This window comes from Penicillium diatomitis (assembly GCF_028827545.1).
Source record: "Penicillium diatomitis strain IBT 30728 chromosome Unknown utg000004l_segment0_segment0, whole genome shotgun sequence".
NCBI lineage: Eukaryota > Fungi > Ascomycota > Eurotiomycetes > Eurotiales > Aspergillaceae > Penicillium > Penicillium diatomitis.
Window position 1 is genome coordinate 2,082,826 of NW_026623176.1, and position 13,749 is coordinate 2,096,574.

The 13,749-nt window shown below is 51.3% G+C and overlaps 4 protein-coding genes across 4 annotated transcripts; 2 read left to right on the forward strand and 2 right to left on the reverse strand.

The window, feature by feature from the left end:
• Positions 1-1,389: 1,389 nt before the first annotated feature.
• Positions 1,390-3,598, forward strand: N7539_003996 (putative C6 transcription factor; the record flags this gene model as incomplete). The annotated part of the gene is made up of 5 exons (XM_056933598.1): positions 1,390-1,725; positions 1,785-2,135; positions 2,191-2,525; positions 2,603-2,953; positions 3,013-3,598. 5 exons carry the CDS (start codon positions 1,390-1,392, stop codon positions 3,596-3,598), a joined length of 1,959 nt encoding a protein of 652 aa, XP_056791139.1.
• A 581-nt stretch (positions 3,599-4,179) lies between these two features.
• N7539_003997 (mRNA decapping enhancer EDC3) lies at positions 4,180-6,330 on the reverse strand (the record flags this gene model as incomplete). Its single annotated transcript, XM_056933599.1, has 3 exons — positions 4,180-4,427; positions 4,492-6,156; positions 6,216-6,330. The coding sequence occupies 3 exons, from the start codon at positions 6,328-6,330 to the stop codon at positions 4,180-4,182; spliced, it is 2,028 nt and encodes a 675-aa protein (XP_056791140.1).
• Positions 6,331-6,852: 522 nt separating this feature from the next.
• Positions 6,853-9,140, reverse strand: N7539_003998 (PIF1 family DEAD/DEAH box DNA helicase; the record flags this gene model as incomplete). Its single annotated transcript, XM_056933600.1, has 4 exons — positions 6,853-7,645; positions 7,696-8,119; positions 8,298-9,039; positions 9,126-9,140. The coding sequence occupies 4 exons, from the start codon at positions 9,138-9,140 to the stop codon at positions 6,853-6,855; spliced, it is 1,974 nt and encodes a 657-aa protein (XP_056791141.1).
• Positions 9,141-10,414: 1,274 nt separating this feature from the next.
• N7539_003999 (uncharacterized protein) lies at positions 10,415-13,132 on the forward strand (the record flags this gene model as incomplete). Its single annotated transcript, XM_056933601.1, has 5 exons — positions 10,415-10,436; positions 10,504-10,565; positions 10,633-10,909; positions 10,974-11,605; positions 11,663-13,132. 5 exons carry the CDS (start codon positions 10,415-10,417, stop codon positions 13,130-13,132), a joined length of 2,463 nt encoding a protein of 820 aa, XP_056791142.1.
• Positions 13,133-13,749: the final 617 nt, after the last annotated feature.

The window sequence follows — 13,749 nt, forward strand, 5'->3', positions numbered from 1 at the left end:
CCACTTCCGACCTGAGGTCATGTTCTTCTTCAACATGACTCGGACTCGACCGGGACGAGTTTATACCTCAAGGTCAAACTATTTTTTGTGCCTATGCTCGTTCTTCCGTGAGTAATCTTCATCGTGTCCCCTATCTACTACCTTAGCTGGTAACAGGCAGGATCACACTAGATATGTTAGCACGAGGACATGCTCTATTGAGCGAGGGACGCAAGTCACGACAGTAAGGTACCAATTGACGGTGACTCCATGAGCACCTGCTCACGTCTTCGTCATGATGGCTAATTGGACGAGTCAGCTCAGATACCAATCAAAGACAAGAGCTTCTTGTCTTCTAGCATCTGATCCCAAGTCGATAACTCATGATATCTCATATCCCGATATCTCATTGATACATGTCCAATCGGTTGACCTCGGATGAAATGCCCATGGAACTGCTGCCTGAGGACGTCACAATACCATCCGGTTACTGGAACCAAATCGAATTCTAATGGACCGCAAGTTGTCGCTTCTCTGTGACCGGTAGCGCATCCATCCTCCGTGGTCTTTTCGCATCGAACGCACCAGTGTTCAACCGTTCACCGTCACCGAGTTTCCAGTTCAATCGCACCGATGCGGAGCCGTGTGTGGGTTGGAGCCTGTGAAGCGGAGGGGGGCCAGGCCCGCTACCAGCGACGGTGCCGCGGTGGTAACTAGCGGGTGCGCACAAAGTTTCAAGTTCACGATCGTGCGATTCGAGTGCACCCAAGGGTGTGGTCAAGGTGGTGTAGCCAACCACTAGTGCTTTCTTTAGTGCCCCTCCTCTCCACTGCCTCCACTGCCCCCACTGCCTCCACTGCCTCCAATCCCTCCATTGCTCTCTTGATTTCTGCCTCACCCTCGGATGGTTCGACTCTATCCGGCCGGTCCCTTTCACTCTTTGAAATTCGTCTCGCAGTAATCTTTCCGAGTCCTGGTCCACGATATGGCAGGGCTTGCGGTCGCGAGATCCTTGCATTACCACTTCCGTCACCCCATCCACAGCCACGAATATTATTTGTGCCAGGGATTCCCCATCCATCTTTCACCCTTTCCCATCCCTCAGACCGGACGTTGATCCTGCACAGTGCACAGTGCACACTCGGCGAACCCAAGATCTCGCGCGATCCTGGTGGGCCTGGAGTCGAGTCTGTTCCGCCTCCGCTCTGTGCGTCACGCGGCTTTCCGATCTCTCGATCGACCCTGTCAACCCAGCACCTTCATTGAAGATCGGACCAGATGTCTGATGTGTGCTCTCCATCAACACAGCCCTGACTGGAATTGCAGGCCCATTCATACAAACTTTATCAAATCTAATCTCACTGGACAAAGAAGCGGGTCAGGCTGTCACCAAACAAAAACGGCGGTGCTATGAGCGTCTGGCCCAACGATCCAGGAGGCAACGCCCGCTACAAAGTCGCCATCCCTCGAGTAGCGGGCCGGCCAGCCATTGCGAAACGTCAACGAGTGACTCGAGCCTGTGATGCCTGTCGAGTGATCAAGCTGAAATGCAACGGGAAACGTCCATCATGTGGATATTGTATCACGGTCGGCGAGCCATGCCTCTATTCGGCATCAAAACGGGAAGCGCTACAAATCGACCTTCACCGTTTGGAAGACAAAGTGCAGGACTATGAATCCACATTGAGTGACATTCTCTTGAATTGTCCACCCACAGACCTCAAGCCAATGTTAAAGTTGTTATCGGTAAATCTGCGCGTGCCATTGTTTTTGTTTACGATGCGACAATAGCTAATTGCGAGCAGCAACGCCGTCCCGAACTTCTTGCCGCCTTCAGAACATCCAAAAGCTTACCTCGAAGCTACCCTAGTCTGAAATATACCCTGAATCTCGAGCGCATGCACCTGGGTTCTCGAGGTAATACCGCAGCGGGCCTCATTCTGCGGCGTGAGCCCTTGATACAAACAACGTCCATGCAATACTGGAGCTCAGTTGTCGAGGACGATGTCGCCAGCCATTTGCTTTCTTTATACTTCGCGTGGGAGAACCCCACTTGGCATATAGTCGACCAAGAGCTATTTTTGCATGATTTGGAGACTCGATCAACGCGATTTTGCTCCCCTTTACTGGCACATATTATGATGCTCTATGGCTGTGTGCGTCCGACCTTGATTCTTGGGGCTCTTTGTGGCGCCTGCTAATGAGCGATAGAGCCTTTCATATTCCATGCATTCATTCACGGATCGACGACAGGAGAAGGTTCTAAGTCAGAAGCTCTATGAAGAAATATTGCGACTTTGGGAACTCGAGAAGGAAAGACTCGATGTGCCAACGCTTCAGTCGGGGATTTTGCTAGGCCTTCTATGCTGTACGTTCGGAACCGATCGGGTGGGTATGGAACTCGTCATGCGAGGCGCATCCCTCTATTACCGCTTGGGTCTGCATGAGGAAGGGGCCCCTTACTACGACTGCATCAACCTTGATCTCAAAGTCAGCATGGCAAGAGCCCAGAAATTGGTTTCGTGGGGGATCTTCGACGTGCAAGCGTAAGTGATCAACTGCCAGCCTCTAGTCTGTCTTTGATGACAGGGTACATCCCAAAATGGCCGCTCATAGTTTTTAGACTATGCACTCAAGTATACAGAAAGCCCAGCGCATGGCCAAAGCCGCCTTCAATGGGGTTCTCACCAGACGAAGCGATGGCATTGGATGAGCAGCTCACATGGAGTCCCTATCCTTTCCAAAGTCCGATCTTTGCCGCACAAACGTACATGATCACTCGTCTCCGCTGCGGGCTGGCGACATTGGTCAACCAAGTCTCGATCCTTGCGCTTAGTCTGGAAGACTCTCAACCGACTAAAGCCACGTGGATTCAAGCTTGTGAAATCCATCGAAACCTTCGACAGTGGGAGCGCGATCTTCCGGCTGAATTTTTGCTGGCGCGAAATAGCACTCCCCATGCCTTGTGTCTCAGGTTGATTTCCCCACCCATACAACCAAGTATTATAGCTTTGGTCACTAATGGTTCCCCAGAATGACCTATCAATGTACCATGATATCTCTGTGTGATATCTTCGAGGGTTATTCAATTGAGCAGTCACATGGATACTCTGACTTCGACCCCGCACTCAGCAGGAATGCAGCCATCGAGGCACATTGTTCTATCCTCCTCCTATACAAACACTTCCACGGCTGGAAGTCGGTGCCGATTGTCATGCTGCATTTCTCATGCGTTGCAGGCATTCATGCAATAACAAGGATAGGCAGTCCGGGCTGTGACGACCTGAAATGGACCAGAGTCTTGGAAAGCAGCGTTGTGGGCCTATGGAATATGGCTGTCAGTTGGGGCCGATTAGGCAAGGCCTTCCTCAGACTCATTGCCTTTATGCTCAAGAGCCAGAGTATCCGCAAAGAGCAGATCACGAAAAACACGTCCGCGATCATGGATCAGCTTGACGGCACCTACTGGACCGCGACCGACACAGCCTCTTTAGCTGCAGATTATGTCGTTTACTCCATCGCTTCCAACTCTCCTGCCTCTCCTGATGGTACAGGAAAACGACTCACTCCGCAGTCGATCGAAGAGATGATTAAAGCTGCCGAGCAGTTGACGCTATGAAATCCATGTGAACCCGTGCAGTATGTACACGCACATGAAATTGCTCTTATATCATTTTTAATTCCACAGCATCAACTCGAACCACCTCATTCATATTGTGTGTGAAATTAGTGCTCATTCAAGGCTGTATAATCATCTAATAGTGTGTACGAGCAGCTCAATGCACAGACTTTCAAGGAACAACATCTCGAGTCACCGACCGCCAGAGAGCAAAAGGTCGATAGAATCAAGATGCAATGTAAACGCCATGGGCCTTTCAATGAATCAGAAGGTCGCCGGTTGGCGGACAAAGAATTACAAGGTATGCAAGTCTGAGCGTTACGCCAACCGAATCGGTGTTCAAGAGGAAAAGAAGATTTCTCAGTGCTAGAGAGATCCCTGCTGATCAAAATGCCAGGCCGCTAAAGATACATCTAGGGATGTTGATACAACATGCAATAAAAAGACCAAGAAATCCGCTCATCCGAATCAAAAACCCTTCTCCGATGCGTAAGGATATCAAACCGTGTAAAATGAACGCCCGCTTGTATGAAAAATCATATTTTGGTGAGAGCTGTGTGATCATCGCAGCTCTGAATGCTCTATCCCGCTAGAGTCTGCAGCCGGAGTGGTACCACCCAGCGGTTTCCGAAGTCAATGCCATGGCGGCGGCGCGTGCCGTACTTACGCCAGACGAGCTGTGGGATGCCGATATCAGCCACTGAAAGATTCCAAGCATCACCCTCACCAGAGAGTAATGCATGGAGAATTCCAGCCTTGGGGGCCCCAAGACAGACGACCGATGAGGCATTAACGCAAAGTCGCCCTCCATCTGCCATGGTGACCTCGCCTAGAATTCACCGTTAGTATTGTCGCGACTATATTAAAATGGGTTCGTGAGAAGAGGAACTTACCACTTGATGCCGACATTCCGGATGGCACATCAACAGACAGGACCCCTGCATCGCTGCGATTCACCCAGGCAATCATCTCGAACGCGATGCCCTGGTCGTCGGTGCGGAGGTCGTCGAATGCAAGATGCATCCCAAACAAGGCATCAATCACCAAGTCGGGAGTCAAGTCAGCAGTGGCAAGACGTGCCGACAGGTCTTCCCACTTGAGCACTCGACCACCAATCTTTCTGAAGATGTCCATCTGCTTGCGGCAATTCTCGAGTAGTTCTTCATCATGCTCGAGGCCAAGCAAGCATACAGACACTCGGTGACCACGATTGCGGAGATGTCGAGCAGCGGCGATTGCGCGGGCGCCAGTGCGGTGATTGCCAGTGATGATGAGTATGGTCGGAGCAGCTGCATCATTTGAAAGTAGGGAGACCGCAGCTTCCGCAATTCCTCTTCCCGCGTTCTCGGTCAGAATGTCCTCAGACAATCCAAACTCCGCTACTGCAATCTGCTCGACTTCGAGTGTTTGCAGTGGGCTTACAGTGGGACAGCTGCGGTTGGTAGTTGTGAGCCGGAGGGTCGCTCCAGTCGGATTGATACCAACCATAGGCGACCCAGAAGCACGACTGGGACGAGGGCTTGCGGCGCGAGATGTGCCGAGTTGACTACGACTCAGTGCACTCAATTGAAGTGCCATCGGCTGAGCTACAATAGCGCTACCCTTACGAGCCATCTGAACGTGTGTTGAAGCCCGTGAACGCTCACGTCCAGCGACATTCTCGCTGCTGTGTCTGGCATCGCTCACACCTGCAACGTCGTCTGCAGTGTCACTGTTTTGGGGGCTGTCAAGCACGTTCTCTGTCCAGTGGAGATTTTTCCCGCCGTTGGTGCCTGGCTTTGGTCGCCGGTTGAAGCTCACCAGGCGGGCCTCATCGGCAGTCGTGTCATCGTTCCGAATTTGCTCGAACACGCGTCGCTTGTCAAACTTGGAAAGATTGGTCTGAAAATCAAACTCGCCAAGCTCCTGAATGTCTGTCGCATCCTCTGTAGCCCAACCATTGACATCCTCAGCGTATTGGCGGCGTGACTTCTTCTTACGAAGCTTTGCGGTTGATTGCGGACCATGCTCTGGCGATCTGGCACTGATAGAGGTCGCTGGTTCCACAAAGGCCGTCTGGCGCCAACCTTTGCTCTTGGGGTTTGTGCTTGCAGCTACACCATGCTTGATGAGCCCCTCGTGACTCCCTCGGCGATTCCGCTTCTGATTTTGCTTGGTAGGCGTGGTCGCGCTGGGTACGGCGTGGGAATCTTTCTCCTGTGGGAGTGCATGAGTGATGCGCTGAGTGGCACTCACATCAAGCTCAAGGTTGCTAAAAGGCTCGGTAAGGGAGGCGCTGACAGGAAGCATCGCCGGTGCGACTCCATGTTGAGGAAGGCGATTTGCTGTCGGCTGTGCTGGTCGCAGTGCAGGGGGCTTCGTGAAACTCAAGATTGCAGGATCCGCAAATTGCTGAAGGGAAGGAGGGGCAGTCGGAGCTGGCGCGTGTGTTTGATCCATACGTGGTGCTGGCTGGCGCTGTGGAGGAACTGATTTGCTTGATTCCAGGGACAAGGTAATGATCGCTGACGCATCGATGGAGAATTGCGCGTGATACTGGCCATTCCACAGAAGGGTCACTTCAGATCATATGTCAGAACAGGCGTCCGAGCTAGGAAGAAAATGATCGGATTCTTACCATTTCTGAGGAGCAGCGTTTGGCCGATCACATCAGCAACTTGCCCTTGGAGCTGTCCCCCAGGTGGGACCCGTAGGGTCACCAGCACGTCACAGCCGATGAATTCGGACGCCATAGCGACTTGTGTAAATTGATCACCGTGAGAGCTATCTGCCTGATATCGTGGTGAGACGTAGGCGGACGGCGGAGGATTTGTGGAGGGAAGGGTAACATGAGATTCTGGTCGAAAGCTCGGGCAGCTCCATCTTAATTCCGATGCCGATAACATCACGTGCGATAAGCGGAAGTCCATAGCTGGAACGCATAATTGCCTTCGCTGGCTAGCCGCGATCGTCAACGATGTGTTTCACGACGGTTAAGGCGGTGAAGAATAGTGTATAAGTGAATAAGTCCTTCACATGATAGAGAGGATATGATGTGAGATGAATCCTAATACAGCGATTCAATCATGAGATTTGAGCGCTCTTGTCTAGTGAGAGGTGAAACGTTATCTGGGGGTATCATTATGTTGAAGAACTAAATGAAGTATACTGACGGTCCTGCATTCAAAGACTGTCAATTACAATGCTTGCAATTGCACCTGTAGGTTATAACTCTGCGAGGTATCCAGACACAAGGCCACCACATCACTCGTATCTCATATCTCATCATAGCCGTCTTCACCACTCGATTTGCTCTGTCTTCCCTGGATGACTTGGGTGATGGAGATGAGGTTCGAATAGAACTCCGTGACCCTTGGATGTACCATGACCTTGCGAGGATCGAATCGCAAAACTTGTAGACCAGCTTGAGAAGTCGCACGACTCAGTGCCACGTAGGCCTGTCCTTTTTCAAACACCCTTCCTAAATCAACCTTGACTCGCTGCAAGGTCTGACCCTGGGCTTTATGGATAGACAGTGCCCATGCTAAAATGAGGGGTACCTGCTGACGTTGGGCTTGAACTTCACCATTGGGAAGCTCGATCTTCCAGGCTTCAGGTTGACAGAGAAGATGACGCTCTGTCCCATCAGGCTGAACAAAACTGACCAGGGGCCATTTTCGTGTCACGGTGACTCCTCCTTCTTTGTGCGCCATAGGCTTCAGTTTCTTCCGGGCGCGGAGAGCCGCATCCTCTGCATTCTCGTCACCTCCTGCCACAAAGTCCCCTTCATTGTCTTTGTAACAATCGAACGTCGTCTCGTCCATGAATGCTACTACTCGTCCAATGGAGCCATTGACGAGTGTGTCTTCCATGTTTTTAATGAGCATCACTTGAGCACCCTTCTTAAGATGTATTGTCATCGGGGCCATGCAGTTTGATAAAAGCTTCTCCCGATGTTGGGGGTCTTGGATTGTTCCAGAGTCCACCGCTTGGAAGGTCATCACTTCTCCAGACAGCCGACTCATCCGCTGTGAGTTTGCGTTCTCGACCTCAGCGCGAGTTGGAAAACTATCACAAGTTAGTCAGTGCTTGAATACTTTTGAGAAGAAAATACATACAGCTCGGTTGCTTCCAAAGCGTCATGGAAATCAAGAGGCCGAGACAGCTTTCGAAATGCGTCGATTGTTGTGGGACTAATCTTGCCCAACCGCATTTCATTGAGCATCGAAGCAAACTCTGGGTCCTTCTGACGGAACACATGGGTCAGAAGAATAGTATGCTGGATTGTAGTGTTCCAAGTTGCCGCCGCAAAGGCGAACCGCGCTTCGCGGCCATGGCCCTCTGGCACAGGTGGTAATTGGAAAAAGTCGCCAGTCACCACAAGCTGAATGCCTCCGAAAGCGCGACCATTATTGCGGATTCGTCGGGCAATTTCCTCGAGCTTGTCGAACAAGTCACCGTCAACCATCGACACCTCGTCGATAATCAACACTTTGGTTCGCAGCCATCGATTACGGGCTTTCTGGTTTTTCTTGATCTGGTCTGTGTCAGACTTTGAGATTGGTTTTCTTTCCGGAAAGAAGGGATATTACCTTCTTCACTAATTCGGGGACAGGCTCTTTGCCTAGCCCGATGCCCGCAAAACTGTGAAGTGTGACACCTTCAATGTTACAGGCTGCGAGTCCAGTTGATGCGGTCACCGCAACTCGATCTGGCTCACGTTTATACTTATCCCGCAGCTTTTTGATGATCTCTCTCATCAAGACTGACTTACCGGTACCAGCCGAGCCAGTGAAGAAGATGCTTTTGCCATGAGTGACAACGGCCTCGACCACATGTAATTGTTCGTCACTCAGGAAGACTTTGGCCAACTTGGCGTTGTCTCTTTGCTTCGGAGCGCCGTCGGCCTTTTGGCTTTCCTTGTATTCTCGTCGGAGTTCCTTCTGTTCTTCCTTGATGGCGCTAGCGGTCTTGTTCCAAGGTTCGGCTGGCTTGGTCCTCTTCGGCGTGACAAAGCTTGACTTTTTCGAATCCAGAGGCTCCTCGTGGGCCTCCTTCAACCACGGCAATGTCCGCGGTTTGGGTGGCGGCTGAAAGTGAGAGGGCGGCGATGATGACCAAGGAAACTGAATACTGCTCGGGGGAGCCGCCTGCTCTTGGGAGGGGGGCGGTAACTCTGGGTATTTGACGTCCGATGGCGAGTCTCGAGAGCGCGGGGCGGCGGCATGGGGGTGGTCTGGGGAGGTCAAATCGATGGTCGGATAGTTCACTGGATCGGGTCTCGAAGTGTATGTCGAACTTGCAGCAGGGGGCACATTCAGCGCGATCGGTTCGTCAAGGTCAAGATCAAGATCATCGTCAAAGTCATTCTCGTCAAAGTAAACCGCATTGTGGAGGGTTCCGAGTGTGGATTCCCCACTATTCGTCAGGTCTATTTTCCGTTTGACGCCGACCGACTGTGGCTGAGCGGGTTTGGAAGGAAGAAATGTGTTTGCGCGTAGGAAGTTGGATTGAAGGGGCTTCGAGGATCCCCGGGATGATCTTTAACGGCCTTCTTGAACATGTTGATATTCTCGAAACTTGGCCGTGGCGGTGCCGATGAGAATGTGGAAGAATTCGGCGACCTCAGAGAGAAAGATGCTGAGAGGAGACGAGTGATACGGGTGCCTCGAGGACTAGCCTTGACAGCGCTCATAAACGAGGGCCACCACAATGTTCGTGAATGGGATAATAGTGGAGGATGTGGCTCGCGGCCAAATTGCGGCGTTGGTAGATTTCAATTCTTTGTCACGCGCGTGCACAAGTGACGGGACGCGCCTGGAACACTTTGCTCTCAATAGCCTAAGGCATTCAATCTCTGACATGTCCACCGCCCAGCCGCCACGAGTGGAGTCAGTCAGGTACCATTCCATTTGACAAGTTGGATGGCCGATGAACCATTCCAGTCGGACTGCGAGTCGTACAGTACTTTGTACCCTTGTACAGTACAGTTACACCTGACTTGGAATGCCACTGTCATACACTTTGCAGTGTGGCAATCAGTCGCTCCACAGTATACTTGAGTTCTCGGTCGAGTACGTGAGATTTGAACTACTCGCTAACTCGCTATCAGGTTGCGACGGAACAGATTGCCATCTGATGATCGGACTCTTACTGAAACTGTGGGAGATTTTGTCGATTTCACCAAAGCCCTGTGTGCAGCCTAATGGCTAACGGTAATCGAAAGGTGGCTGTACTTGTGCGTTTAGAGAAGGATGGAGAATGGATCAGTTTCGATTTCTGATGCCGGTCATCAATCAGGGATCTTGAGCTACCTGCAATTCGACATATGAGCTCCTACCACCCAGAGGAGGAGTAAATTACCAAGTCACTAGTACTAACTAACTTAGTACACAACGTACTCGGATGGGTACTATGGAGGAGTAGGGGCTACATATCGTCCCTCTTAATTTTCTGCAACTGAGTAATGTCTGGCTGGCGTCTATTTCTGTTGATATTAATGCTCGCAATAGTCAGGAGAATGATATTATGAATCCCTCTAGAATGACTACTAAACTTGAAGTAGTAGAGCACTGTACCAAAGAACATACAATCCCACAACTCTGCATTCGATATTGCCGGCGCCAGTGCATTCTCGTCTCCGCAGCGGCCCCACACCTTATCTGCCGATCTCCACCCGCAGTCGTCTAAGCACGTGATCCTAAGATTATCGCGACGCGCTGGAATCAGAGCGAAAATGACTTGAATACATTTCTTCGCCCTTGGTGTTCAGAACCGAATCTTTGTCCCGTCTGAACTACTCTACTGGATCTGAGCAAAATTCGTGAGCCATGAAGGATGTCGGAGACTGAGGCCCCAGGTAGGCTTTGGTACCTTGCGTTTTGCCATCTTCCGCATCTACGATGCGCTAACGCTGCGAAACACAGACAAAGAGCGCCCGCTCTTGGGCGCGGTCATTTGCTTCACATCAGTACCATTAGAGCAGAGAGTACGGTCCTTTGACGAAATGTTGTGGACTGCCGGATTTGGCTGACTCGGTGATATGGCATACCTAGACTCAACTCAGCAATGTCGCAAAGGAAATGGGCGCAATTGAGCGGCCGGACCTCACAGCAGACGTGACACACCTACTAGTTGGCGCGACAGACTCGCCCAAGTACAAATTCGTCGCCCGCGAAAGAAACGATGTCACGGTTCTGAGACCAGAGTGGATCGAGGCTGTCCGACAGTCGTGGATGCAGGGAGGGGATACCGACATTCAGGCATTGGTTAAACAACACGAGCTCCCGACCTTCTTCGGCCTCACGATATGTATTACGGGATTTTCCGACAGTGAGTCAGCGTTGATGAGGTTTTCGAAGTGATGGACTCGATATTGATTTTTTCCAATGACCAGTGGCCTTTCGAAATCAGATGCACGATCTCGCGGTGGACAACGGGGCTGAGTTTCGCAAAGACCTGACCAAAAGCGTGACTCACCTAGTCTCTCGTAGCACTGAGGGGGAGAAGTACAAATTCGCTACACAATGGAACATTAAGGTCGTCACTGTGAAATGGTTCCACGATTGTCTCGACCGCGGAATGATCCTAGACGAGGATAAATACCACCCCTCTCTACCGTTGGAGCAACAAGGCCTCGGAGCCTGGGATCGGACGATACCCCTGAGTGCAAAGATGCAGCTCGGCAAAGCGCGAGCTGCCGATGACTCTACTTTGAACCCAAGGCCGAAGAAGAGAATTCGCCGAACAGCGAGCACCAAATTGATCGGTCAGAACGAAAATATATGGGGTGACATCATCGGTGCTGGGATTGCAAATGAAGCGGCCGAGTCAACAGGCCAATTGTCAGACGCGACGGCGGATGGCAAGATCAAACTACCAATACAAGCAGCAAAGTCATTTGCAAGTGAGTCGACATTCACAGAAAATAGAGAGCCACAACAAGCACCACCTAAGATACCGGCTCGGGTCCCAGAAGGTTTCCTCGAGGGATGCTTCTTTTGTGTTCATGGGTTCACGCCCAAACAGGTGAGCTCCGATGGTCCTTGTTTATACCAGTAACGGGAGAGACTCATCGATCGATAGAAAAGCGTCCTTCGACACCATCTCGAATTCAACGCAGCCCAATGCGTCAACTCTTTGTCTGAATTTGCGAGTCCTAGTATACCCAAGTCTGGGCAAGGGCTTTATCTCATGGTCCCGTACAAGACCCCACAGTCGGACATACCGTCTACAGATGATCTGGCATTTGAATGCGAAGTTGTCACAGACATGTGGCTGGAAAGGTGTTTGGATGCTCGTACCCTGGTACCACCTGAGTCTCATGTCGCAAGCACTCCATTTGCAAGATTCCCTATCCCAGGATTCACAGGGATGCGGATGTGTTCCACGGGGTTTACTCGCATTGATCTACTCCACCTCTCTAAGATAGTCGAGTTAATGGGGGCGTCATATGACGAATATCTCACTCCGAAAGCGTCCGTCCTCATTTGTAATGATCCCCAAACGGCCAGCTCTGACAAGCTTCGCCATACCAGTGAATGGGGAGTTCCAGCCGTGTCGGCTGATTGGTTCTGGATATCCGTACAAGCGGGTCAGAAGAAACCTTTTGACCCGTACATTGTTCGGAGAGCCATCTCTCAACAACAAGGAAGTGGTAGCAGGTCGAATGGAGATCCCTTGAATGGGAAGCAGGCTCACCGACTATCTGATAAGGTTCACTCGAAATCATCGACGGCTGACAGGAATGCCCCGATTAAGCAACCAGTTGAAAAGGCACTGCACGAAGGTAGCAGTGCTTCACGACTGACGATACCTGGTGACGGATTTGCGGACGAGGACACTGCTGACCACCCTCAGGCGAGTGTGGCAGAATCACGATCTCCTTCGCCTGACAGGAGCAAGGAAACAGCGCTCAGCAAAGTCCCTGCAGAACCTCCGAAAACGACAGGTCCTTCCGCGTTAGACTCTGCCCTGAAGGGTCTTCTGGAGCGAGCCCAGGCAGCCAAGACTCGACGTCAGTCGGAGACGACAACCAACACAGATGAAGGCAGTCATGCTCTTCGTCGAAAACGCAAACCTCTGCTCGGCCGCGCGCCATCTCACTCGTCGAACCGAGCCAGTGAGCTCACCCATTCACCATCACGCGCCAGTTCAATTGATACCCTCAATGATGATGGCCTCGGATCAGCCCTGGAAAGTGTGGAGAACACGCGTGAGAACTCTATATCTCGCACCAATAGTCGCCGTGAGCAAAGTCTCTCATCAATGTTCAGCGGCGCCAAATTCGACTTCCTGGTGAATCCGTCGGGCGAGGCGGTCGACCACGAAGATGAAGAAAACCAGCAGCCTCAGATGACCCAATTGGACTACGAGGACCCGGACGCCAAGGCGATGAGGGCTAAATTCCTTCGCAATGCGGGGAAAGTGGCGGACAAGTCGACTGAAGCAGATTCGGAGATGCTTTTAGGTCAAGTTCGGGAATTGGAGGATGTTGGATGGAGCCATGGGCGGAGGACTCGAAAGCAGGCGCCCAAGGATAATTATGAACAATGAGGGCGTTTACTCAGGTGGTAGTGTTCTGTGTCGGTTTGGATTTTTTTGCCCTCTTGAAATTACAATTTCAATAGAAGCCTTGCATTGCTCGCGACTGGCGCATAGGTCATCTTACAAATGACTATGACCCAACACGATGAGTTTTCGATCCATACTTATGTATTCAGATTTGAGCCTCTTGAATATAGACTGTCGAACTAAGGGTGCATTGGATGGTAGAATCAGATTAGCCGGTCATGTTTTATTGTTCATCCTGAGGTCTCAATGCGAAACATCATATGCCTTTCCCCTCGAGATGCATGAGTCTTGAGTCGTCTCTTGACCACTGTAGGGTACCTACCAATCAACCACCACATGGACAACTTACTCCCGGGAATGGTTGGCAGAGCCATGATTGAGGCATCGCAATTAACCGGACAGTCAGTGGAATGAACACAGTTGGGTAGCATCTGTACTCGCAAGTGACCTGTCCGGTCGGCCACTGAAGCCGTTTTAGCCCTAGAAGGTTAGTCTGCATGAGGACTACGTATGTCTGTCCACGGCGGAATCCGGAGTTGGTGTAATTGAAGCAGATGCGGGGACCTTTAAGCAGGAGATTACATACACGTCGATAGTAC